The 24,880-nt window shown below is 43.0% G+C and overlaps 2 protein-coding genes and 1 pseudogene across 2 annotated transcripts; 2 read left to right on the top strand and 1 right to left on the bottom strand.

Moving 5' to 3' along the window:
- Positions 1 to 444: 444 nt before the first annotated feature.
- On the top strand, positions 445 to 6,896 carry mpl (MPL proto-oncogene, thrombopoietin receptor). The gene is made up of 12 exons (XM_064989141.1): positions 445 to 836; positions 1,367 to 1,487; positions 1,630 to 1,805; positions 2,026 to 2,177; positions 2,449 to 2,614; positions 2,716 to 2,827; positions 2,954 to 3,114; positions 3,344 to 3,486; positions 3,677 to 3,836; positions 3,926 to 4,004; positions 4,123 to 4,210; positions 4,388 to 6,896. Exons 1-12 carry the CDS (start codon positions 734 to 736, stop codon positions 4,886 to 4,888), a joined length of 1,962 nt encoding a protein of 653 aa, XP_064845213.1. The 5' UTR covers positions 445 to 733; the 3' UTR covers positions 4,889 to 6,896.
- Positions 6,897 to 14,124: 7,228 nt separating this feature from the next.
- LOC135556160 (pre-mRNA-splicing factor 38A-like) lies at positions 14,125 to 17,505 on the top strand. The gene is made up of 10 exons (XM_064989138.1): positions 14,125 to 14,336; positions 14,741 to 14,900; positions 15,069 to 15,190; positions 15,285 to 15,370; positions 15,459 to 15,569; positions 15,699 to 15,808; positions 16,468 to 16,494; positions 16,715 to 16,800; positions 16,977 to 17,025; positions 17,203 to 17,505. The coding sequence occupies exons 1-10, from the start codon at positions 14,207 to 14,209 to the stop codon at positions 17,246 to 17,248; spliced, it is 927 nt and encodes a 308-aa protein (XP_064845210.1). The 5' UTR covers positions 14,125 to 14,206; the 3' UTR covers positions 17,249 to 17,505.
- Positions 17,506 to 17,972: 467 nt separating this feature from the next.
- Positions 17,973 to 20,700, bottom strand: LOC135556842 (interferon-induced protein with tetratricopeptide repeats 2-like; annotated as a pseudogene).
- Positions 20,701 to 24,880: the final 4,180 nt, after the last annotated feature.

Raw genomic sequence — 24,880 nt, 5'->3', positions numbered from 1 at the left:
AACAACTTATTTGACAGAGCTAGAAGCATTTAGAAAATAATAACGTGTGGAAAGCTCTTAGATACTTACAGAGAAAGACAGCTGTAATCTGTGCCACAGGTGCTACTACAAAGTATTGACTCAGGGGTGTGAATACTTATGTTAATGAGATATTTCTGTATTTCATTTTCAATACATTTGCACACACTTCTAAAAACATATTTTCACTTCGTCATTATGGTGTATTGTGTGTAGATGGGTGAGAAAAAAATAATTTGACCCATTTTGAATTCATGCTGTAACACAACAAAATGTGAATAAGTCAAAGGGTATGAATACTTTCTGAAGGCACTGTATGTGTCATATAACTGACTTTTTCTGCAGACTCTGAATAAAGGATGACATGTTCAAAGATTTCCATTTCATCTTAGATGTTTGGTGAGAGAGTTTAGAGTAGCCATAATGGCTTATAGTGTAAGAGAGGTATGTATTGAGTGTGTGAAAAATATCAACTAAGTTTACAATGTGTGTCAGAGGCCAACCTCTCTTTCACCCCCATCTGGGTGCCGGACTGGCTCAATCCACACAACACACACTTCCTGTAGCATGAGGACCTGTCAGATAGGGCCTCCCCTCATTACTAACCCCCAGACCACAATGCTGTGTTGACACACAACACACTGACACTCTCGGACATAGAAGTTAATGGATAGTGATGGGGTAGGTTAGACATACCTGTCTGGATGTAAATGTCATGGATCTCAATCTCTGCGTCTGGCTCTGGACCATATTATGCTGGGTGGATGTTCTGGGGCAGGGGACCAGGGATGGGGCTGTCCCTCATCTGTCAAAGAAAGGTATGACATTGGAGCACCTGTTTTATCTTAAACAACAAAATCGATAACAATAGTAAACTGTCCTGTATGTACAATATCTGAAATAGTGTCACTGTCAGAGCTACACAAATCAAGGCAATAATGTTTATCCTCTCACAGCTGTCCCTTTATGCCAATTTGTCTGTTAAGCACTGATATGACATGTTCACAAACAAGTGCATCAGTAGACTAAAGGAAATATAGAACTTTCAAAATACAGAAAGTGTCACAGTAAACCACAGAAAAATGCATCATACTGTGACACTTTCTGTATTTTTGAAAGTTCTACATTTTGAAAACTTGATCATGCAAAACGTTTTGGTACTTTATCAACAGTGGACTAATGAAACATATACCAAATTATTGTTTTTTGAGTAGTATTGTCCTTTAACGACCTGGGAAATTCTATGTTAACGTGTTATACTAAGTGTTATACATTATACGCATCATTTTTACGACACGGTATATTTCATGAAACCCATCCTATCGGTATGTACTACACTCCATAACAGATGTTCTGCTGTTGGCGGATGATGCAAATCCAAAGTGTTTTACCAGGACACAGTATGACTTCACCTGTTTCTGGGAGATGCCAGACAACAAGTCTTATGACTTCTTCTATAGTAACGATGAGTATGTTCAGTGTATTCTGGTCATTCACAAAACATCAATAATTTCAGCAAGAAATGAAATACACTAACAGTAGAAGTGGACCTGACACTACACTCCATTCTGCCAGTCACCGATGCCAGTCATATTCTCTCTGTCTGTTCAGTCGGGAGGAGAAGAGGTGTAATCTGATTCTCCAGAGGACAGAGGAGGGGAAAGTCCTCCATGTCTGCTCCTTCCCTCCCTCTGAGGTCTTCCTGTTCACCTTCACACACATCAGAGTGATGGAGGGCAGCTCCAACTACACACTATATGCACGCACGGTCTGCGTCGAGGACCAGGGTGAGAGAGAGAGCGAGAGAGAGAGAGCGCAAGAGAGAGAGAGAGCGTGAGAGAGAGCGAGAGAGAGAGCAAGAGAGCGCAAGAGAGAGAGAGAGAGAGAGAGAGAGCGAGAGGATGCAAATTTTTGTCGTTTGAAATCTAGAGTTCTTACTTTCCAGTAATGGCATATCCTTTCTGCTTCATTCTTTCTTCTCTCTATTTCTCCTCCGCCTCTCCTCAGTTCTCCTGGACCCCCCTGTGAATGTATCCCTTCACCCGACAGGGCAGACTGGGCAGTTCCAGGTGGAGTGGCACACACCCAGAGAGTGGGAGAACAACATGCAGTATGGGATACGTTACTCCTCCCAGAGCCTGAGGGAGAGAACTGAACTGGTAGGCCTACTGAAACTCGAGAACATCACCAATTGAACCCGTGAAACACGAAATCAACACCAATTCAACCAGTCAGATTAGCTGCAAGGGGAAAAAGACAGATGAACGGTTGGTTAAAAAAAATCGAGCATGACTGGGACATTCACTATTATTTTGTCTACTCAACTTGATGGTTGGCTACAGGGCATCCATTTGTGTCAGAAAGTCATCATCACCCAAACCTCATGCTGGTGTAGAACTCCTATGATATCTGTACCCTCCCTGTCCCCAGATAAAGCCAGTGAGGTCCCAAATCCACAGCCTGGTCTCTCTGGCGCCAGGGGAGGTGGTCAGCGTCCAGCTGAGGGTCAAACCCAACGGCTACAGCGAGAAAGAGACCAGTGGTCATTGGAGCGACTGGTCGGCCCCCAAAACTGCCATGGTTCCTCAGAGTGCAGGTCTGTGGTAGTATTGCTGTAAATGTGGTGTAGAGAAACTAAATATGGTCACTTTACATTACTGAGTTAGATGATGGAGTTGTACTATAATTTTTCCCCAGCTGATATCTCATTGTTGTGCCACACTTCTGACCTGCAAAACATCACCTGCCAATGGAATGGGCAGGCCTACAGAGATGATACCTACACCATATACTACAAGCTGGGACCCAGGTATTTACAAATTAATTTCTCCAAAGAGCTTAATGCAAAGCCCTCCTCAAAGTAATATAAATGTAGTTTTACAGCCAAAACATGATCATTGGCTATTTAACCTCTCTTGTCGTGTATTCTCTGCAGTGAAAGTGAGGGCTGGAGAGAGTGTATGCAGAATGAGAACATCTCCTACCATTGCAGTTTCCATGGAGCAAAGTCCAGTGAGATACGGGTCAAACTCAGCGCTGGTCCTGCTACTTCCAGGCGGACCTTCTACACTGAGCCTTTCAGACTCAACAACAGCAGTGAGTCACACTGATAAAATACCAACTGGCAGCTGTGAAATCCTCCCTTCATTAAAAAAGGAGGCTACCGTCTACCGGTATTCTACGTTTCCATTGAGTAAAAAAATAAAAAGTGGTCGAGTCTAGCATGCCTCTTGCTGTATTGCTGACAATGAAGTAAGATATTGATAGTCATCTGTAACAGACTCCTGTTATGTCTCTCTCTCTCCTCTCCCTATGTTGCGGTCAGTTCAAACAGCCCCTCCTGGGAGGCTGAGGGGACAATGGGAGAAGGGCAGGCTGTGTCTGAAATGGGACACACCCTTATTGGCCCTGTCTGTCCACCTGATGTACCAGCACCGCTACCAGCCTCGAGAGGAGACTGTCTGGAAGGTACAGCGTTACCTAAATGATCTTCTTCTGTTTACTTCATTCTGTTGTGTGGTAGAACCCTGCCTCTGTCCTTATGGCATGTAAACAGAGAACGACATGTTTTGTCACGAGTTTGTATTTTGCAGTACAGTACACATACAAATCACCCACCAATAACTGGGTGCAATTGTGTGTTGTCCTCTCTCCCCAGCTGGTGATCCTGCCGGGCCCAGAGACCAGTACCTGTCTGGACATTCAGACTGGAGTTCAGTACTATATCCAGGTCAGAGCCAGACCCAACGGGTCAGTCTACGCTGGCTACTGGAGCGACTGGTCACCCCGACTCACTGTGGACACGCCCTCAGACATAGGTACAGTAAAACAATCACTTATTATGTTTAACTTCTGGAGATATCCTCCTTTTCAAACTCTTCTAGAATTCCTTAATGTAACTCAACAGGTGCCCTCATCTCCTGCATCCCTCTCATGATGCTCGTTGGATCAGTCGTCTTTATCTCCATGTTCTCCAGGTATCTCAGGTAAAATGCATTTAAAAAAAATTTTGTTTCATAATACAAATCTGTTTTTACCATGAATGTATTCTTACCACCCTATTCATGGACATGTGTGCTGACACATGTTATCTTCTTCCACCAGTAAGCTCAAACAGTATCTGTGGCCACCAGTCCCAAACCTTGACAAAGTACTCCACGGCTTCCTGACAGATATCAACGGACAGACTTGGGTAAAAACGTAATTAATTACAGTACACCGTGGATTAACGGACCTAGATCAATTGAAAGGGTCAAGTTTTAACAATGAAATGTGTTCAATATTCAACACATTTAGTTTATCGTTGTGCGCACGCATTGGAAACCATTGGATCTGAGTATGTCTGTACGCTCCTGTGTGACCTCCATAGGACCCTCCCTTCAACATCAAGCAGTGTTCAGAGGAGACCTCAGCTTGTGTCGTGGAGATCATGTCTGAGAGGGAGGCTCCAGGCAGAGGGATGCTTCCTTTACTACTCTCCCCAGAGCAAGGCACTTCAGGCGGGGAGGAGGAGAGCCTGCCTACCCTGGTCCTGGAGGTCAGTCCGGACTACGTGACCCTGACCACAGATGACGTCATCCCCCGTCTCGGAGGGAACGAGTACGTGTACGATGGGGAGGTGGGGGCGGAGTCTCAGAGCCTGGGGGTGGGGGGAGAGGAGGTGCTCCAGGTGAGGTGTCACTGCTCCTTTACTAGGTCCTCCAGCTTCCCATCATCCTCCAGTACCACGGACATCCTCAACCACTCCTACCTACTGCTGGCCGAGCACCCCATTAAGAGACTGGACTATCCAGGGCAGCAGGGCGCCCCCCAGGGCAGCAGGGTCTATGTCAACCTGGAGGACACAAGTTCAGCAAACACAAATGCCTGATTGGCACTCTGGCACAGCACAACACAACAAGGGCACTCAAATTCATGAAAAAGACATGGGGAAAAATAAATGAAGCCAAGTACAAAATACAAGAGGGAGGCTTTAAATATCAAATGTGCTATTCTCAAAACAAGGATGTATTTAACTTTGCACAAAGCTGGATGAAATATCTTTACGTGTCTAGGAAAAATGTAAGACACAGCTCAAGTGTGCTTGTGGATATAAAAGGGGCTTCAGAATGGACAGTTACAAAACATCAACACAATATCCATTACATCACTAATAAAACAGGTCATTGAATATGTCATTCATTTGTAGCATGTACAGTACATTGTAAAAAGGTGTGACTATTATTATAGATTTAGTTTGGGTTTTGTGGGATAACATGCCAGGTGTACCCAAATCTGGATGAACCGAGAGGGACTTTGATATTTTCCTTGGACATACTATAAATATGTATCTATTTTTCTTGTCTTATGCCTGGCTGTACAGTATATGTCTGTCGTTATCTTTTCACCCTACAAACGATGCTTTATTCATTCTAGCCATGTCTGGAAAGCCATACCTGTGCGAGTAACGTGTTCAAGTAATGTACATGAAGAATGGAAAAGTAAACCTGCAAGTATTGTTCAATATCTTTATGACATTTGTATATTCAAACAAAAAAGAATACAGAAAATCATAAAACAAACAAAGAGCAACATTAAAATGTTTGAATAAGGATAAATGAGGAAAGTCAAATGGCTAACTCTGATGAGGAACTCTAGTTCTCCCATCAACACAATGTATTAATGGCAGATCTAAATATCCTTCCAATAGTTTCTAACAAGGGTAATTTTCAGCAAACACACACAAAACCAAGTATGTCATGATCTCTTGTGTGCTTGGATTAGAACAGAATTCCATAGTAAAATACGATGCCGTTTCCCTTTCAAATGCTTCCAAAAACGAATGGTGCTGACAACAATGACCACATTGAAAAGCATTCGTAAAATAAATATTAAAAACATAGGATCCGTGTCCTAAAAAAAACAACCTCTGCCTCTCAGAAGACAGCATCAAACCAAACTGTGAGCCTCTAAAAGAGCCACCAAATCACCTTGTATATATGGTCAGATTCATTGACAATGTAAGGGGTGTCTGTGGGATTCATGTTCCCAGTCCTGAGTGGTACAGTAGTATTGGCTGTGGTCAAGGGCAGGCATGGGACTACAGTGCCTTGCGAAAGTATTCGGCCCCCTTGAACTTTGCGACCTTTTGCCACATTTCAGGCTTCAAACATAAAGATATAAAACTGTATTTTTTTTGTGAAGAATCAACAACAAGTGGGACACAATCATGAAGTGGAACGACATTTATTGGATATTTCAAACTTTTTTAACAAATCAAAAACTGAAAAATTGGGCATGCAAAATTATTCAGCCCCCTTAAGTTAATACTTTGTAGCGCCACCTTTTGCTGCGATTACAGCTGTAAGTCGCTTGGGGTATGTCTCTATCAGTTTTGCACATCGAGAGACTGACACTTTTTCCCATTGCTCCTTGCAAAACAGCTCGAGCTCAGTGAGGTTGGATGGAGAGCATTTGTGAACAGCAGTTTTCAGTTCTTTCCACAGATTCTCGATTGGATTCAGGTCTGGACTTTGACTTGGCCATTCTAACACCTGGATATGTGTCACGAATATTACCGAAGGTGACTCCCCTTCTTGTTCGGGTGGCGCTCGGCGGTCGTCGTCGCCGGTCTACTAGCTATCACCGATCCGTTGTTCTGTGTTCCTTTGGTTTTGTCTGATTGGTATCACCTGTTTCTTGTTTGGTTGTTAGGGTGGGGTTATATATAGTTTGTTCAGCCCGCTTCTGTTTCGTGCGGGCTAGTTCGTCTGTTCTGTGTTTGAGTGTATTTTGTTTGTATTTTGGGTTTTGCGCTGTCCGTTATTATTTCTGATCATCTGTTTTCCTACTTTTGTTCATGTTATTTCTCCTGGACATTAAAACGTGTTTTTCCCACATCTTTTGCTCTCTGTGCTAGACTCCACACCTCCTCACTCATTTGTCGTAACAATATGTTTATTTTTGAACCATTCCATTGTAGATTTTGCTTTATGTTTTGGATCATTGTCTTGTTGGAAGACAAATCTCCGTCCCAGTCTCAGGTCTTTTGCAGACTCCATCAGGTTTTCTTCCAGAATGGTCCTGTATTTGGCTCCATCCATCTTCCCATCAATTTTAACCATCTTCCCTGTCCCTGCTGAAGAAAAGCAGGCCCAAACCATGATGCTGCCACCACCATGTTTGACAGTGGGTATGGTGAGTTCAGGGTGATGAGCTGTGTTGCTTTTACGCCAAACATAACGTTTTGCATTGTTGCCAAAAAGTTCAATTTTGGTTTCATCTGACCAGAGCACCTTCTTCCACATGTTTGGTGTGTCTCCCAGGTGGCTTGTGGCAAACTTTAAACAACACTTTTTATGGATATCTTTAAGAAATGGCTTTCTTCTTGCCACTCTTCCATAAAGGCCAGATTTGTGCAATATACGACTGATTGTTGTCCTATGGACATAGTCTCCCACCTCAGCTGTAGATCTCTGCAGTTCATCCAGAGTGATCATGGGCCTCTTGGCTGCATCTCTGATCAGTCTTCTCCATGTATGAGCTGAAAGTTTAGAGGGACGGCCAGGTCTTGGTAGATTTGCAGTGGTCTGATACTCCTTCCATTTCAATATTATCGCTTGCACAGTGCTCCTTGGGATTTTTAAAGCTTGGGAAATCTTTTTGTATCCAAATCCGGCTTTAAACTTCTTCACAACAGTATCTCGGACCTGCCTGGTGTGTTCCTTGTTCTTCATGATGCTCTCTGCGCTTTTAACGGACCTCTGAGACTATCACAGTGCAGGTGCATTTATACGGAGACTTGATTACACACAGGTGGATTGTATTTATCATCATTAGTCATTTAGGTCAACATTGGATCATTCAGAGATCCTCTCTGAACTTCTGGAGAGAGTTTGCTGCACTGAAAGTAAAGGGGCTGAATAATTTTGCACGCCCAATTTTTCAGTTTTTGATTTGTTAAAAAAGTTTGAAATATCCAATAAATGTCGTTCCACTTCATGATTGTGTCCCACTTGTTGTTGATTCTTCACAAAAAAATACAGTTTTATATCTTTATGTTTGAAGCCTGAAATGTGGCAAAAGGTCGCAAAGTTCAAGGGGGCCGAATACTTTCGCAAGGCACTGTATGTGGTCCAACAGTTAACATGGAGAGTTTCCGTGTGAGAGAGGGATCTTGGTTCTCACAAAACAGTACATTGATAAATTGACAGAGATAGTGCTGATAGAGCCAGTTTCCTTTCCCTATCTGGCTCAGGAACTGATATACTTACAGTTTAATGCTTGACTGCAACTGAAACCTGGTGATACTGCAGCTCTCCTGAACTGAGATTTTTTGTTGTTGTTGTTATGTTCGGACCAACCTTGTCAAAAAACACAGGGTGGACCCCTTCCTGGACCCCTGGTGGTCTCTCTGTCGGCCTTGCGTGCGTAGAGCACGTCGTCCTGGCTGACGTCGAGTCTGACCCTCTGTAGTACTTCTAGATGGCTGGCCTCCAGCAGCAGCAGACAACACGCCCTCGGGTGCTGACACACGGCTAGACCCTTGGACACACTGATGGGCAGCAGGCCCTCCACACGACACAACGCCTGGTGCTGCACTAACACCTAGAGGGAGGGTGGAGGACTTTAGATAAGGGAATCTTGGGAAAAATTTCACAATGCAGATAAAAGAGGGAAAGATGTGTGTTGAGCAAGAGCTGTAGTAAGTCAATGTTGACCTCAGTAGGGTCTATACCTGTTGGAAGGTGACCGCCTCCAGTCACAGCCGCCTGGACTCAGCGATGACCGCCCTCAGGAAGAGCTGCTCCTACACCAATGCACACCGAACACACATCGATTTCACATAGATCAACAGCTCTCTGGGCCAATGGGAACCAATTGACAGCTCTGTGGGCCAATGGGGTTTATCTTACCTGATGGCTTTGATGTAAGAGGAAGAGAACTTCTCATCCAGGGCCTCCATCACATGATACCCACCAATCCTGTGGAGGACGGGAGAGGGACAGCGGTCAGAGACAGACACACCACTCATAGGTACTGCCAAATAAAACACTTCACAGTAACACTGGCAGACCTTTCCAATCCATGGTTCCAATCGATGACATTAACGGATCAATTCAGAGGCAGGAAGGCAGGAAGAAAAACAAACAGAAGGACTGGAACGTAAGGACCTGAGTTGTGCACCCCTTGGGATGGATAATAAATTGACAAAAAAAAAGGCCTACCTTTCTAGAGCTGAGCTGCAGAGCATCCTCCTCAAAGGCCTTGAACTTGTTCAGGACATGATGATCTTCTGCAGCTGTACGGATGGAACGACATCCTGGTCAGGCCCTGGACACACAAACAGAGAGATAGAGAGAGAGACACACACACACACACACACACACAGTTTTAAACACCTTAAGATGCAGTTAAACACACTCAAACACTTTCATCCACACTGCACACACCATTAGATTTGCAAGAATGCAAAATTACACTTCATAAGCAATACAGAAACAGAATATATAAAGTTGAAGACCTGTCATTAGTAAGCTCCTTAGTAAACTCCTTAATAAGTACAAATGCATATGTAATGAAGGTAGAGGTGATTGCGAGCCTGGACACACCAGTAGAACAGCACCCTCATGTGGTGGTGGACGTGGCCAATCAAACAGGTTGTACATGACGTTCTGCTTCCTGGTCCACAGCAAGTCCAGCTAATGAGTGGAACATAGGGTCAGTCATAGAAATGGAATGACGAGAGCAAGCATCCCCATTCAAGTCAATGATGTGTAATTCTATTGCAATGGGTCCAAGAAATGTGTAGAGTAGAAATAATGAGACAAATATGGAATGGGCATAATCCTCTGTCTTGATATCTATCATCGGCATCTCCCACTTGGGGTCAACGATGGTTACAACCAAAATAAAAAGACATTCTCCTATCCTTACAGAGTCGAGACAGAGTCTCAGCCAATAGCACGGTGGTCTCCTTCTTGGGGGTGGGATTACTGAAACTCTTTTCCAATAGGGCTGCAGTGTGGTCAGCGGTCGCCTTCTGGTCAGTTTCTGAAGACCCGATCAGGACTTACACTGATACACTATATATGTAAAAAGTATGTGGACACCTCTTCAAATTAGTGGATTTGGCTATTTCAGCCACACCTGTTGCTGACAGGTGTATAAATTCCAGCTCACAGCCATGCAATCGCCATAGACAAACATTGGAAGTAGAGTGGCATTACTGAAGAGCAGTGACTTTCAACTTGGCACCGCCATAGGATGGCACCTTTCCAGCAAGTCAGGTCGTCAAAGTTCTGCCCTGCTAGAACTACCACGGTCAACTGTAAGTGCTGTTATTGTGAAGTGGAAAAGTCTAGGAGCAACGACGGCTCAGCAACGAAGTGGTAGGCCACACAAGCTCTCAGAACGGGACCGCCGAGTGCTGAAGGGTATAAAAATGGTCTGTCCTCGGTTGAAACACTCACTACTGAATTCCAAACTGCCTCTGGGAGCAACGTCGACACAAAAACTCCTCGTCAAGAGTTTCATGAAATGTGTTTCCATGGCTGAGGGATGAATCTGGGTTAGGTGGAAGCCAGGAGAACGCTACCTGCCTGAATGCATAGTGCCAACTGTGAAGTTTGGTGGAGGAGGAATAATAGTCTGGGGCTGTTTTTCATGGTTTGGACATTGTAGACAATTCTGTGCTTCCACCTTTGTGGCAACAGTTTCAGGATGCCCTTTCCTGTTTTAGCATGATAATGCCCCATGCACAAAGCGAGGTGCTTACAGAAAGGGTTTGTCGAGATCGGTGTGGAAGAACTTGACTGGCCTGCACAGAGCCCTGACCTCAACCCCATCAAACAACTTTGGGATGAATTGGAACACCGACTGCGAACCAGGCCTAATCGCCCAACCTCACTAATGCTCTTGTGGCTGAATGGAAGCAAGTCCCCGCAGCAATGTTCCAACAGATAGTGAAATGTCTTCCCAGAAGAGTGGAATCTGTTATAGCAGCAAAGAGGAGACCAACTCCATATTAATGCCCATGATTTTGGAATGATATTTTCGACAAGCATGTGTTCACATATCTTTGATAATGTAGTGTAGTTCCTCCCGGAATTACGTTTCAGTGGACACGCCGCTCTGCTGGGGTACGGATGTAAAAATCCCTCAAAATCTGCCATTGGCACCCATACACATTAGCCCCAAGGTTGCCTTGTTAAATCGGGTTCATTCTCTTAAATAAACACCATGACTGGTTTCTCATTAGCTGTGAATGTTGCTTGAAATGTTCGACACAACACACTTTGGTGATATTGTGATTTTGTAATAGACTGTCATAGACCCAATTAAAAAAGTAAACATTGGCCGTTGATTATGTAACTTGTTTTACATGGTGGGGATGCAAAATCAAATTGAAATCAAAATGGGGCCGTGGACATGCAGATGGCACGTCTGTCGGTTTTCCGTGCTGTAACATGGAAATATGTGGGAACTCTCAAGGCGTCCTCAGACATAGGTTTGTTTTGCTCTGAGCAGATCTTGGCCCGACGAAGTGAACGTCTGTGCTTGCATGCTCCCTTATTATAATACCTTCGTTTGAAAAACTAGAGAAAAGCGGCAATATTGCGGTTTGTCCCTCTTGAAACACCGTAGCAACAATTACACTTCCTCAAAATTGTCAGAATTAATCAAAGATAGCTCAAGACGTTTTTGCAGAGGTCTTAGTCAAGCTATTTTACACCTAACTTACTCAATTTAAAAAAATGTGCATGAAAACCAGTCTTCTGTTGTTGAATGACAACAAACACTTCATTGAATAATCCCTACTGCTGACCAATCACCAATGAAGGGCGTAGCCTTTGGCTACTGAACTGTGACAAGCCTCAAGAGAAAATGTGTGCTGAACAACAACAAAAAAATCTTATTCAACTTTTCAAATTGTACAAACATATACGGAAGTTGAATTACACATTCAAAATACATATTTAGCAAATAACATAACCAAGCACATAGGTTTAAGAAAAGGAAACAGAAAATGAAAAAAATATATTTTATATATAGTTAGCATGCTAACCTTATTCAGCCAGTTAATGTTATCTGTTGTTGCTACACCTTATTCAAAAGATTAGCCAGCTGGCTATAGTTGGTTCTGGAGCTGGATTTGTCATAAGCAATTTGTGAAATGTTCACCAGATGGATAGGGGAAACCAGTATCTTTGACTTTGCCATCTATTGTTATAGCCAAAGTCCTGGCATATTTCACAAATTGCAGCTCTGAATCCGCCACAGATATAGAAAAATTAATATGAATAGCCTAATTATTGAACGATTTGGATTAGTGTCGCGTTGTTCTACATTGTAATGAACACGGTGCCACCTTCGGTAGGCTGCTGGCAGGCTATTCAGCTGCGCTATAGCAGTGATAAGTCAGCCTGTGCTCATGTCATGGTTCTCACAGCTAGGGGAAGTCAAATCATAGGCTACAATGACTTTGCTCATGATGCACGCCGCAAATGATATGTAAAACCACCCAGTTTATAATACAGGATAAACACTTGTGATTTCTAACTGCACCAATCTAAAGCAGTGAAGCGTGGTCAAAACCATTCATCTTTGGGTGGTGGGGGGAGCGGAGTTCCAAAATACAATACATGCAAGTTTACCATTTATAAAATGGTCATATACACTCAGTGTACAAAACATTAAGAACACCTTCCTAATATTGAGTTGCGCACCTGGTCAGTCTATGACAGGGAAAGAAAAGGTGTTCTTAAAAAAAAAGTTAGTTTAGTGTATATAAACTCAGCAAAATAAGAAACATCCTCTCACTGTCAACTGCGTTTATTTTCAGCAAACTTATCATGTGTAAATATTTGTATGAACATAACAAGATTCAACAACTGAGACGTAAACTGAACAAGTTCCACAGACAAAACTGTGACTTGTCAGTGAAGAGCACTTTTTGCCAGTCTGTCTGGTCCAGCGATGGTGGGTTTGTGCCCATAGGCGACATTGTTGCCGGTGATGTCTGGTGGGGACCTGCCTTACAATAGGCCTACTGGTGTAACTCGGGCAGTTGTTGTTGCCATCCTGTACCTGTCCCACAGGTGTGATGTTTGGATATACTGATCCTATGCAAGTGTTGTTACAAGTGGTTTGCCACTGCGAGGACGATCAGCTGTCCTCACTGTCTCCCTGTAGCTCTGTCTTAGGTGTCTCACAGTACTGACATTGCAATTTATTGCCCTGGCCACATCTGCAGTCCTCATGCCTCCTTGCAACATGCCTAAGTCATGTTCATGATGAGCAGGGACCCTGGGCATCTTTCTTTTGGTGTTTTTCAGAGTCGGTAGTGTCCTAAGTTTTCATAAATGTAACCTTAATTGCCTACCGTCTGTAAGCTGTTAGTGTCTTAACGACCGTTCCACATGTGCATATTCATAAATTGTTTATACTTTATTGAAAAAGCATGGGAAACAGTGTTTAAAAGTTTTACAATGAAGATATGTGAAGGATTTTTACGAATTATCTTTGAAAGACAGTGTCCAGAAAAAGTGACATTTCTTTTTTTTTTGCTGAGTTTATATAATTTTTCACTGATATGAAAGATAGCGTCAGGGCTTTTAACAAACTTCCTCGGCCAGAAAATACTATTGTCAATATGTGCTAACGAGCTAGCTGCCATCCTCACAAATCGACAGGAACTCATATCTGAGTAAACGGCTAAATTGATCAAATTCCAAGCAGTTTAAAATAAATAAAAGACAGGGTAAATAATACAGCTAAATGAAGATGCACATATAATGTAGCCACAGGGCTCCCGAGTGGCGCAGCGGTTTAAGGCACTGCATCTCAGTGCAAGACTACAGTCCCTGGTTTGATTCCAGGCCGTATCGCATCCGGCCGTGATTTGGAATCCCATAGGGCGGCGCATTGGCCCAGCGTCGTCCGGGGTAGGACGTCATTGTAAATAAGAATTTGTTCTTAACTGACTTGCCTAGTTAAATCAACTTTAAAAAAAAAATACTTATCCTTAACACGTGGAACACCTTACACGAGAAAATTGCGTGTTTGGCATGTGACTGAAAAGTTTCATCCAATGAACGCCTTCACAATCTGCCCCGGAAGTGTAAATTGTTGCGCCGGAAGATATACTGGAAAAATGCGAATTCGTTTCGCACAGGAAAACATTTTCATTCCGTTTTGAGCTGTGAAGATGGCAAATAGGACGGTTAAAGATGCCAACAGTATACATGGAACAAATCCACAATACTTGGTAGAGAAAATTATTCGTACTCGAATCTATGAATCAAAATACTGGAAAGAAGAATGCTTTGGACTGACGGGTAAGTTGTGGCCATAGAGAATGATAGAGGCCCTGTGTGGCCAAAATGACTTTTGCATGGGCCGCGCCATTGATGGCTTCCACCATTTTAAAGTAGTCAACCGGGTGGGGATTCCTATGGGTTGTAGCCTCAATGGCACTGTCCATAGACGCAATAATAACACAGATATAAGATGAGTCCTCTAACAATCTCTCTGGTCTTAACTAGCTAATGCTAGTTAGCTTGAAATACAAATACCACAAATGTAAACAAAGTGCGCTAAGTTAGCATCTAGTCAATTTTACCCTGTTACATTTGATTTGTTACTCTCAATTGAGGTTTGTGCACATCAGAAGTAATAGCTAGCGAACTATGCCTGGTACATATTGATCATTTCTTCTCACTGGTTTCTCTCTGATCAACAGCTGAGCTTGTCGTTGACAAAGCCATGGCGCTGAAGTTTGTCGGTGGAGTTTATGGCGGAAATATCAAACCAACACCGTTCCTGTGTCTCACTCTGAAGATGCTGCAGATCCAGCCAGAGAAAGACATCATTGTAGAATTTATCAAAAACGAGGATTTCAAGTAAGTTTTGGCTTTCAGGCAGGTTGTAGTATAAGAAGCATTTCTGTATTTTACTTTTCATTTATCACTAACTCCCAGCTTGACAAATGTGATTTAAAAAAAAATCGGAACCTAAATACCTTACACACCCATTGTGGCAACCTCACTGTGATGGTTTCCACACCATAGATATGTCCGCTTGCTTGGCGCCATGTACATGAGGTTGACTGGGACATCAGTGGATTGCTACAAATACCTGGAACCACTGTACAACGACTACAGAAAAATCAAGAGTCAGAACCGAAATGGGGGTGAGTGTTTACGTGTATCGTGGAATGATTATACAATGCAAAATTGCCTACTTTTGAGTTAAATGGCACTTTCTCCTCTCACCCTCTGTTTCAGAGTTTGAGCTGCAACACGTCGATGAGTTTATTGATGAACTGCTACACTCTGAGAGAATGTGTGACATAATCCTTCCCAGGCTTCAGGTAAGTCTTCTACCTGTGTACGTGCTCACGTGCGTTGTTTCACTGACCTAGATCACTGATTTTGTGTGTGTGTGTGTGTCGACTACAGAAAAGGCAGGTTCTTGAGGAGGCGGAGCTGTTAGACACACGCATCAGTGCACTGGAAGAAGACCTGGATGAGGTGGAGACCAGTGACGAGGAAGATGAGGAAGAGGAGAAGGTAGTAGTCTAAACTTTATCCACCAATAAACTGCCTAAGCTAACTACATTTGCGTAAACTTACGTAAGTGGGTGGAGGAATTCTGTTTCACTGTCCATGTCTGTCTCTTGTCTGTTCAAATGTCTACAGACAGAGAGAGTTCAGACCCCAGAGCCCCACAGACGGAGTTACCGAGACAACGATCGGCCTCGCCGCTCGCCCTCTCCACGCTACAGACGCAGCAGTCGTTCACCCAGACGGTAACTAACCAGCCATGCATGTATCTCAGTTTATAGTAGGGATGTAATGAATGTTTAAGATGAGTGCATTGATCCGTGAGACCCCAAACCGATCCAATTCTAGCATGAGTCAGTCATAAATTCGATTCCAACGTTACAAATCACTTCCTTTTATAAAAAAAAAGCTCATTACTTTCTTAAAATAACAAATCTTTTGTGACAACTGTCATTTTTCAATATCTTGGGTAATGTTAATAACTTCATAACGGGGACCACAATCACTTTGTGAACTGCACTGCATGACCAAAAATTGAGGGAAGAGAAGCTCCGTAAAACGTCCAAATGTTTAATACCTTTTAGTTTTTTTAGACCAGGGAGAAATCCGAAGTTGTGCTATACACTGAGTGTACAAAACATTCTGAACACCTTCCTAATATTGAGTTGCATCCCCTTTTGACCTCAGAACAGTTTCAATTAGGTGAGGCATGGACTCCACAAGATGTCAAACATTCCATGTTGATGAATTAGTAGGTGGTGATTTAAGATCAAAAGTGTGGGGGCAAACATGCATGCCCCCCTTCTCTTATGGTTCAGTTTAGGTGCCAACATACACCAATAGATGTCTTGAAAGCTTCCTAGTTGGTAGTCATTTCCTATAACATCCTTTTTATTCCGTCTAGGAGGAGCAGATCACCTAAGAGGCGAAGGTATGTAGCCATGTTTTCCGCTTGGATTCTTCTCTGCTGGATTTCATATTTTCCTTTTTGAATTCCAAACGGATGGTATTGAATATAATAACACAGAATCTACTTGGAAGTGTTTTAAATTATACATGAACTGAGACTTAATTCACTAGGGTCCATGTTACTTGCAAACAGTGCCCTGTATTAATGATGCGTGCATTGCTTGTCTCTCCTTTGCACACAGCCCATCCCCCCGGCGAGAACGTCACCGCAGCAAAAGCCCCCGTCGCCACCGCTCCCGAGAGAGGCGTCACCGCTCAAAGTCCCCAGGTATCATAGCGATGGCTACCATACCGTCCTGCAACGCACAAGATTAAAAAGTCAAACCAGCGTTTATATTTGTGATGTGTGACATATTTTCAGCTGTACTCATTAGACTTTAAGATGTTTGGAACAATCGTTCCCCCTGCCCAGTTTGACCTCGAGCTGTCTCCATTTTGTCCCAGGGCATCACAGGAGCCACAGGCATCGCAGTCACTCCAAATCCCCAGAGAGGTGAGTGATGAAAGAAGAGAAAGATCCTCACCACTATTCTAGGATCTCCAATATTTTTTAAAAAGCTGCTCTGTGTTCATGGTGTAGTTGAACTGTCTGAATACCATCAAATGAGAGAGGGAGACATTTTAGTGAGTATATATCACCAACTTTTGTCTTTCTTCATCTCTTTTCAAGGAGTTCAAAAAAGAGCCACAAGAAGAGTCGAAGAGGAAACGTGTGATCCACTTTGTATTTTGTTCTCTTTGATAGTACCTTTTTCTGACTTGGACATTAATGTGGCCAAATTTGTATGGAATCCCTTGTATTTTGTTTTAGAAAGTAATTGCATTTTAAGATATTTTCAGACCATGTAGCTGAAAGAATCCATTTCAATTTTATTTCTAAAATCTGCAGCTCATATAGAACTGTCCACAACCCTATGTATCAGTGAATAAAGTTGCTTGGTGGTTTGAACATAGACTGAGAATGTCATGTCTGCACAGTCTCCTTGTATGCATTTTCTGGCCAAGCAGGTTAGGGACCATGGTAACAATGGTTGTTAATCCCAATTATATTAGTTTTACCAAAACCATTATTGTAAAAACAATTGGTGATGTGTCTCACTACAGAAGTTGGGACATAGTTTCATATTATTATGGATGTCTGTCATCAATGCATATAACGATGTCCTCGTTTGAATGTGTGATTTGTTTGTGGTATGAGTTGCACCCTGAAAGTTTTAGCCGCATTTATACAAATAACATATTTTATGTGCTTTTGGCAGAACATTTGTCACAAATTGGTTAACAGTAACCCGGCAGCGACCAAAGACGATGGGTGGGACTCTGTTCCGTTTTATCTATACAAGGACACAGGATTACACTCCCAAGACAGGATGATAATAGGACAGTTTCACCAGGTTAGTCATATGCTCCGTTATGTGGACCCACAATAAAATTGTCCCATTATTTAGCAAGAAATTCCTGGATTTCTGCACATCTTACACCCCCCCCCCCCGTCTTCTCTGATCTTCCTCAACAATTTTAGACTTTTCTGCCATATGTTAGAATTTGGTATTTCTGCTGCCTTATTATAATAATCAATTGATGCATTGTAATCCTTAATGGAGGAATACAGGTATGTAGCGTATTGGTTGTAGAGCAACTGTAACTTGGATGGTTCCTGTACGCTGGCGAGTAATTCCTCATAGATCTGATTGGCTAATTCCCTCTTGTCAATTCTTGATTTTGCGGAGGTGCTTGCAAGCTCCAGTTTGACCTTAATTGACATCTCTGGGTAGCGTAAGACCACATCCATATAGAGACTGATGGCTTTGTTGATCAAGTTCTGCCTCAGGCTGTCACCCTTAGACCATCTACCTCCTGAATTGATTTTCTGTTTGTAGGACTTTGCAAGCCGCATTTTTTCAGGTAACGCACATTTGGATGTCTTTCCAGAGCCTTGTGTGCACGGTCAATCTCATCATCATGTGAAAAATATTGCCTGTAAAAGCAAAGTAAGGGTCTAATACCATTATAGCAGCTGACAGGCTTCTTTAAAATTTGCTTCGCTGGCCATTGGGCTTCCTCTCTTCTCATTTGGCCACTCCTGCCAAGTCTTAAACAATTGCTACATACAAGTTGTCTGGAACGTTTTCCTTGGCAAGTCTCAAGTTCTCTAAACTCAAGACTCCTGCCTTTTAGAAAAGATAACTGAGTCTAGGGCCAAGACGTGGCTCGGTTGCCACCACTTTCTCCCAGGCTCCATCCTAATAGCCATTTGGAAGTACTCTATCATTTTCTGTCTTTTGTCCTGGCCACACTTCATAAGGGTCCAGGCTTTTTCAGCACATACCTCGGGGTGCAGTTCTACCTGGGACAGTGAGGGGTAATCCCGTAGCAGTGCCTCGACCTTTGTCACATACCCCTGGCTCTCTGCCAGGTTTATCCAGGTGATAGTGAACTCAGGCTAGGTTTCCATAGTGGACCAGCAGCCAAAGACCCATTGTGTCTAAAGGACTGTTTTGGTGAAAGGCCTCCCCTGCCTTATTACTGAGGCACTGCAGGGCCATGTTAGTGGAGCCCAGGGTGTGGTGTACATAAGCCCACAAGTTGTACTTCTAACCCAGCCACGGATAGCTCTCGTCGCTGCCAATGTCCTCCAGGTGATCTCTGATACTGAGCAGCTTGTACCTGCTGACCTCCAGCCCCCAGGTGAAGTGACACTCCAGCTTCTCCAGTTTAGTTCTCGGGGCTGTCTGAGTAGGGCTGGTTAAAACAAGGGTTTGAACATGGCAACATAATTACATTGAGACTCGGGATGTTTCACTTTAAAATGTATACCGAACCAAAACCATTGATTTTCAAAATGTAACAACTCATACAACTATAAACAAGGATGACTTTGAAAAAGTTCCACCTGAAAACTTTACAAAAATACATTTACAGGAAGAAATGTGCAGATAATGTTTAGCAACAGAATACATTTGAGGGAGATTTTACTGTAATTTTACAAAAAAGTGCATCAGCATAGTTTTTCCAGTAAATGTTTGTTTATTTTATTGTACAAAGTAGACATTGTGCATAGAGTTGTATGGTTTATTAAACTATAAAAATCAATGTTTTTTGTTTGGCATACATTTCAACGTGAAAACGTGTAGTTGCAGCGTAATTCCGTTTCATGGAAATGAACAACATTAAACTATGTTAACATTTTAGCAGAGACTCTTATCCAGAGTGACAGTAGTGAGTGCTTACATGTTTGTACTTTTTCATACTGGTCCCCTGTGCGAATCAAACGCACAACGCTGGCGAACTTGCAAGCGCCATGCTCTACCAACTGAGCCACACTTTTAAGCATCAAGAGTTAATGTGACACAAGTCCATCTACATTTAGTTATTTTACATTCAAAACGATTGGATCTGCTGTTTTGTGGTAGATGTTTTATTTACAGAGGACTTACTTCATTCATAGTTGGGCAGTCGAGTAATTATTGAGGATGTCCCTGAGTTTCCTGGACAAGTGAGTGTCAGTGAACAGTTATTCTGCCCTGGAATTGCGTTCCCATGCAAAACTAGACAGATCGCTAATAACTGAGTCTTCAATAAAACTCCCAATGCGTGACTTTTTAGAGTTTAAATTGAAAACGTTTGTTGTTAAACTGCAAAAATATACTCTAGTATTCAAATCACATGGACATATTGTAGCTGTACATCATACATGTCAAGTCGAAGTTGCATAAATGCAAAGCACCTGACTTGGTCCCATGTCTGGCATGACGCCAAACCAGATAGACAATTAACATATGAGTAGCAACTAGCCAACTCCTTTCATTACTCTATTAATGTGCAAACACCTCTGTACAATAACAAAGCATATTACACTAGAAACAGTAGCAATAGTATGTTTTACAATTCACATACATGAAAGACAAGTCAATTTGCGTGAGTAAATGTAACCCACTAACATCGATAAGAAAGCAATTATATCAATAACAATGTTGGCATCACTAGCAATGTGATTGAATTGAATTTACAAATAAATATTTCCGAGGCTGAAGCGTGACGTTGTTTTCAGTTGTTGTCTGCGTTCCTTCTAAGTACCAGAAAGCTCCACTAGGGGGCGAAATCATGAAACACAATGAAAATCCGTTTAAACCACTATAATAAAATAATCTTACCTTTCTCGATGCATTGCAGTCAATGGGAAAATATGAGTGTCACAGGCAATGTTCCTTCCAAACTGCGCACGTGCGCGGGCGCGCTGCTCACCCGGGACTGCAGCCAGAAGAAATATCAGCCAGCACTGAAGCATGAGATTGAACTTCACTCAACTTTCTAGTTTTCCCCTTTAGTTAACACTATCAACTTTTCCCTTGAAAAGCAAATCAGGTAAATAGTTTTTTCCCGTGTTAAAGGGGTGGTGGTGTATTTTGAGACATGTTTGAATAAATTAAGTAGCCAATAAGCAGCAGGTAGTATAATTTGTCTGAATTGCTGTAATAATGTTATGGGAATAATAATGCATTTTATTTTGTAAAATGGTTTTTGCATCAAACAACACATTTTCAGTCACCTCCTTGTCTGAAGGACAAGTGGATAAGACCTGCATGTTATTTTCCAAAAGTCTCATGGAATGAAGGCCTACATGGAACACCACACATTGCCTGCTACTGTAGCCTGAATGATAGAACAGCTATTTCCATGATAAAATGTTATGGGGTGCATTTATCCATTGTTTTTGATGGTAGGCAACTCTTATAGGCCTACATTATGATCAAATAGCCACAGTAGCCTACTTGGACACTGATATAAGGGTAACCTAAAGCGAGTACAGCCTCAGTGTTCACTGTAAAGGCTCACCAAAAGTTGCACATAATTTTCACAACGTTCAAATTTACGTGTTCAGCATACCTTAAATTTGCTCAGTGCCGGAAATAATTAGAAGGAACATTGGTCACAGGGATGACATTTTTCTCAATACATTGCAGTCAATGGGAAAGATGAGTGTCACAGGGTTGATTTTTTGTTTGTTTCTCTCATGTCTGTCTCCCACTCTCTACCTCCTCTTTTTACTCTCTCGTTCTCTTCTCTCTCTCCCCCTCCTTTCCCTTTCTTTCACCTCTTCCCACTCTCCCCATTCTCTCTCTCACCTTCTTTCCCCTCCATTCTCTCTAATCCTCCTTTCCCTCCCTCCCTCCTCATCTCTCTCTCCACTCTCTCCCTCATCCCTCCTTCACCCTCCCCTCTGTCCAACTCTCTCACTCTTTCCCTCCCCTCTCCATTCTCCCTCCCTCCATTCCATGCCTCCCCCACCTCTCTCTCTCCCTCCTCCCCATCTTCTCTCTACCTCCTCTCTCCCACAAACAGGCTCTTAGTTTCTAGAAATGCAAGACCATAGTGTCTAGTGGAGGCCGAAAGGGCTTTTGGGTCGAGTCAAGGGTGTTAATGTAAATGAGATATTTCTGTATTTCATTTCCAATATATTTGCAACATTTTCTAAAAACATGTTTTCACTTTGTCATTATGGGGTATTGTGTGTAGATGGGTGAGATAAAAATGTGTTTAATCCATTTTGAATTCAGGCTGTAACACAACACAATGTGGAATAAGTCAAGGGGTCTGGTGTCTATAATACTGTATGTGATAAGCTCACATAGTTGCTGTCACAAACTCCAAACTCCACATAGTTGTCACTGAATAGTTGGATATGGCCTAGCGTCATCTGGGTTAGGGAGGGTTTGGCCGGTAGGGATATCCTTGTCTCACTAGCGACTCATGTGGCGGGCCAGGCACAGTGCACACTAACTCCTTTGGTAGGATAGTCTTGACCGGGGCTCATCCATTTTATTCTCCAATGATTGCACATTGGTCAATTGGACGGATGGTAGAGGCGGGTTAACAACTTGCAGATTAATTCTCACAAGGCATCCAGACCCGCATCCCCTGTATCTGGCGGACTGCAATAGCATCGAATAGTCCCAGCGATATGCAACTGTTCAGGGAAGTCAGGAACCAATACAAGCAGTCAGTCAGGAAAGCAAAGGCCAGCTTTTTCAAGCAGATATTTGCATCCTATAGCTCTAACTCCAAAAAGCTCTGGGACACTGTAAAGTCCATGGAGAACAAGAGTACCTCCCAGCTGCCCACTGTACTGAGGCTAGGTAACACGGTCACCACCGATAAATCCATGATAATCGAAAACTTCAACAAGCATTACTCAAGCACTACCCCCCCCCCCCCCGCCGCCGCCGCTACTCGCCTAAGCCTCCCCAGCTTCTCCTTTACCCAAATCCAGATGGCAGATGTTCTGAAAGAGCTGCTAAACCTGGACCCGTACAAATCAGCTGGGCTTGACAATCTGGACCCTCTATTTCTGAAACTATCCACCGCCATTGTCGCAACCCCTGTTACCAGCCTGTTCAACCTCTCTTTCATATCATCTGAGATCCCCAAGGACTGGAAAGCTGCTGCGGTCATCCCCCTCTTCAAAGGGGGAGACAACCCTGGACCCAAACTGTTACAGACCTATATCCATCCTGCCCTGCCTATCTAAGGTCTTCGAAAGCCAAGTCAACAAACAGATCACTGACCATCTCGAATCCCACCGTACCTTCTCTGCTGTGCAATCTGGTTTCCGAGCCGGTCACGGGTGCACCTCAGCCACGCTAAAGGTACTAAACGATATCATAACCACCATCGATAAAAGACAGTACTGTGCAACAGTCTTCATCGACCTGGCCAAGGCTTTCGACTCTGTCAATCACCATATTCTTATCGGCAGACTCAGTAGCCTCGGTTTTTCTAATGACTGCCTTGCCTGGTTCTCCAACTACTTTCCAGACAGAGTTCAGTGTGTCTTATTGGAGGGCATGTTGTCCGGTCCTCTGGCAGTCTCTATGGGGGTGCCACAGGGTTCAATTCTCGGGCCGACTATTTTCTCTGTATGTATCAATGATGTTGCTCTTGCTGCGGGCGATTCACTGATGCACCTCTACGCAGACGACACCATTCTGTATACTTCTGGCCCTTCCTTGGACACTGTGCTATCTAACCTACAAACGAGCTTCAATGCCATACAACACTCCTTCCGTGGCCTCCAACTGCTATTAAACGCTAGTAAAACCAAATGCATGCTTTTCAACCGTTCGCTGCCTGCACGCCCGACTAGCATCACCACCCTGGATGGTTCCGACCTAGAATATGTGGACTATAAGTACCTAGGTGTCTGGCTAGACTGTAAACTCTCCTTCCAGACTCATGTCAAACATCTCCAATCCAAAATCAAATCTAGAATCGGCTTTCTATTTCACAAAAAAGCCTACTTCACTCACGCCGCCAAACTTACCCAGTAAAACTGACTATCCTACCGATCCTTGACTTCGGCGATGTCATCTACAAAATGGCTTCCAAACTCTACTCAGCAAACTGGATGCAGTTTATCACAGTGCCATCCCCTTTGTTACTAAAGCACCTTATACCACCCACCACTGCGACTTGTATGCTCTAGTCGGCTGGCCCTCGCTACATATTCGTCGCCAGACCCACTGGCTCCAGGTCATCTACAAGTTCATGCTTGGTAATGCTCTGCCTTATCTCAGTTCACTGGTCACGATGGCAACACCCACCCGTAGCACGCGCTCCAGCAGGTGCATCTCACTGATCATCCCTAAAGCCAACACCTCATTTGGCCACCTTTCCTTCCAGTTCTTTGCTGCCTGTGACTGGAACGAATTGCAAAAATCGTTGAAGTTGGAGACTTTTATCTCCCTCACCAACTTTAATCATCTGCTATCTGAGCAGCTAACCGATCACTGCAGCTGTACATAGTCCATCGGTAAATAACCCACCCAATTTACCTACCTCATCCCCATACTGTTTTTATTTATTTACTTTTCTGCTCTTTTGCACACACCAGTGTCTCTACTTGCACATGCCCATCTGATCATTTATCACTCCAGTGTTAATCTGCAAAATTGTAATTATTCGCCTACCTCCTCATGCTTTTTGCACACAATGTATATAGACTCTTTTGTCTACATTTTTTAAATTTTATTTTTCTACTGTGTTACTGACTTGTTTATTGTTTACTCCATGTGTAACTCTGTGTTGCTGTCTGTTCACACTGATGTGCTTTATCTTAGCCAGGTCGCAGTTGTAAATGAGAACTTGTTCTCAACTAGCCTACCTGGTTAAATAAATAAAAATGAAATAAATAAAAAATGTAAAAGTCTGTGTCTTCTCTTTACAGGAATTTGGGCCTGGTCGGGTATCTGGAGTAAATCCTCCGTGTCCGACTCGTTAAATACATTTTTTTGGTGCAGTTCGAGATGAGTAATCGCTGTTTTGATATCCAGAAGCTCTTTACAGTCATA

This window comes from Oncorhynchus masou, chromosome 15 (assembly GCF_036934945.1).
Source record: "Oncorhynchus masou masou isolate Uvic2021 chromosome 15, UVic_Omas_1.1, whole genome shotgun sequence".
NCBI classification, from domain to species: domain Eukaryota; kingdom Metazoa; phylum Chordata; class Actinopteri; order Salmoniformes; family Salmonidae; genus Oncorhynchus; species Oncorhynchus masou.
The sequence above is the reverse complement of the archived record's forward strand: the minus strand, read 5'-3'. Positions and strand labels throughout refer to the sequence as shown.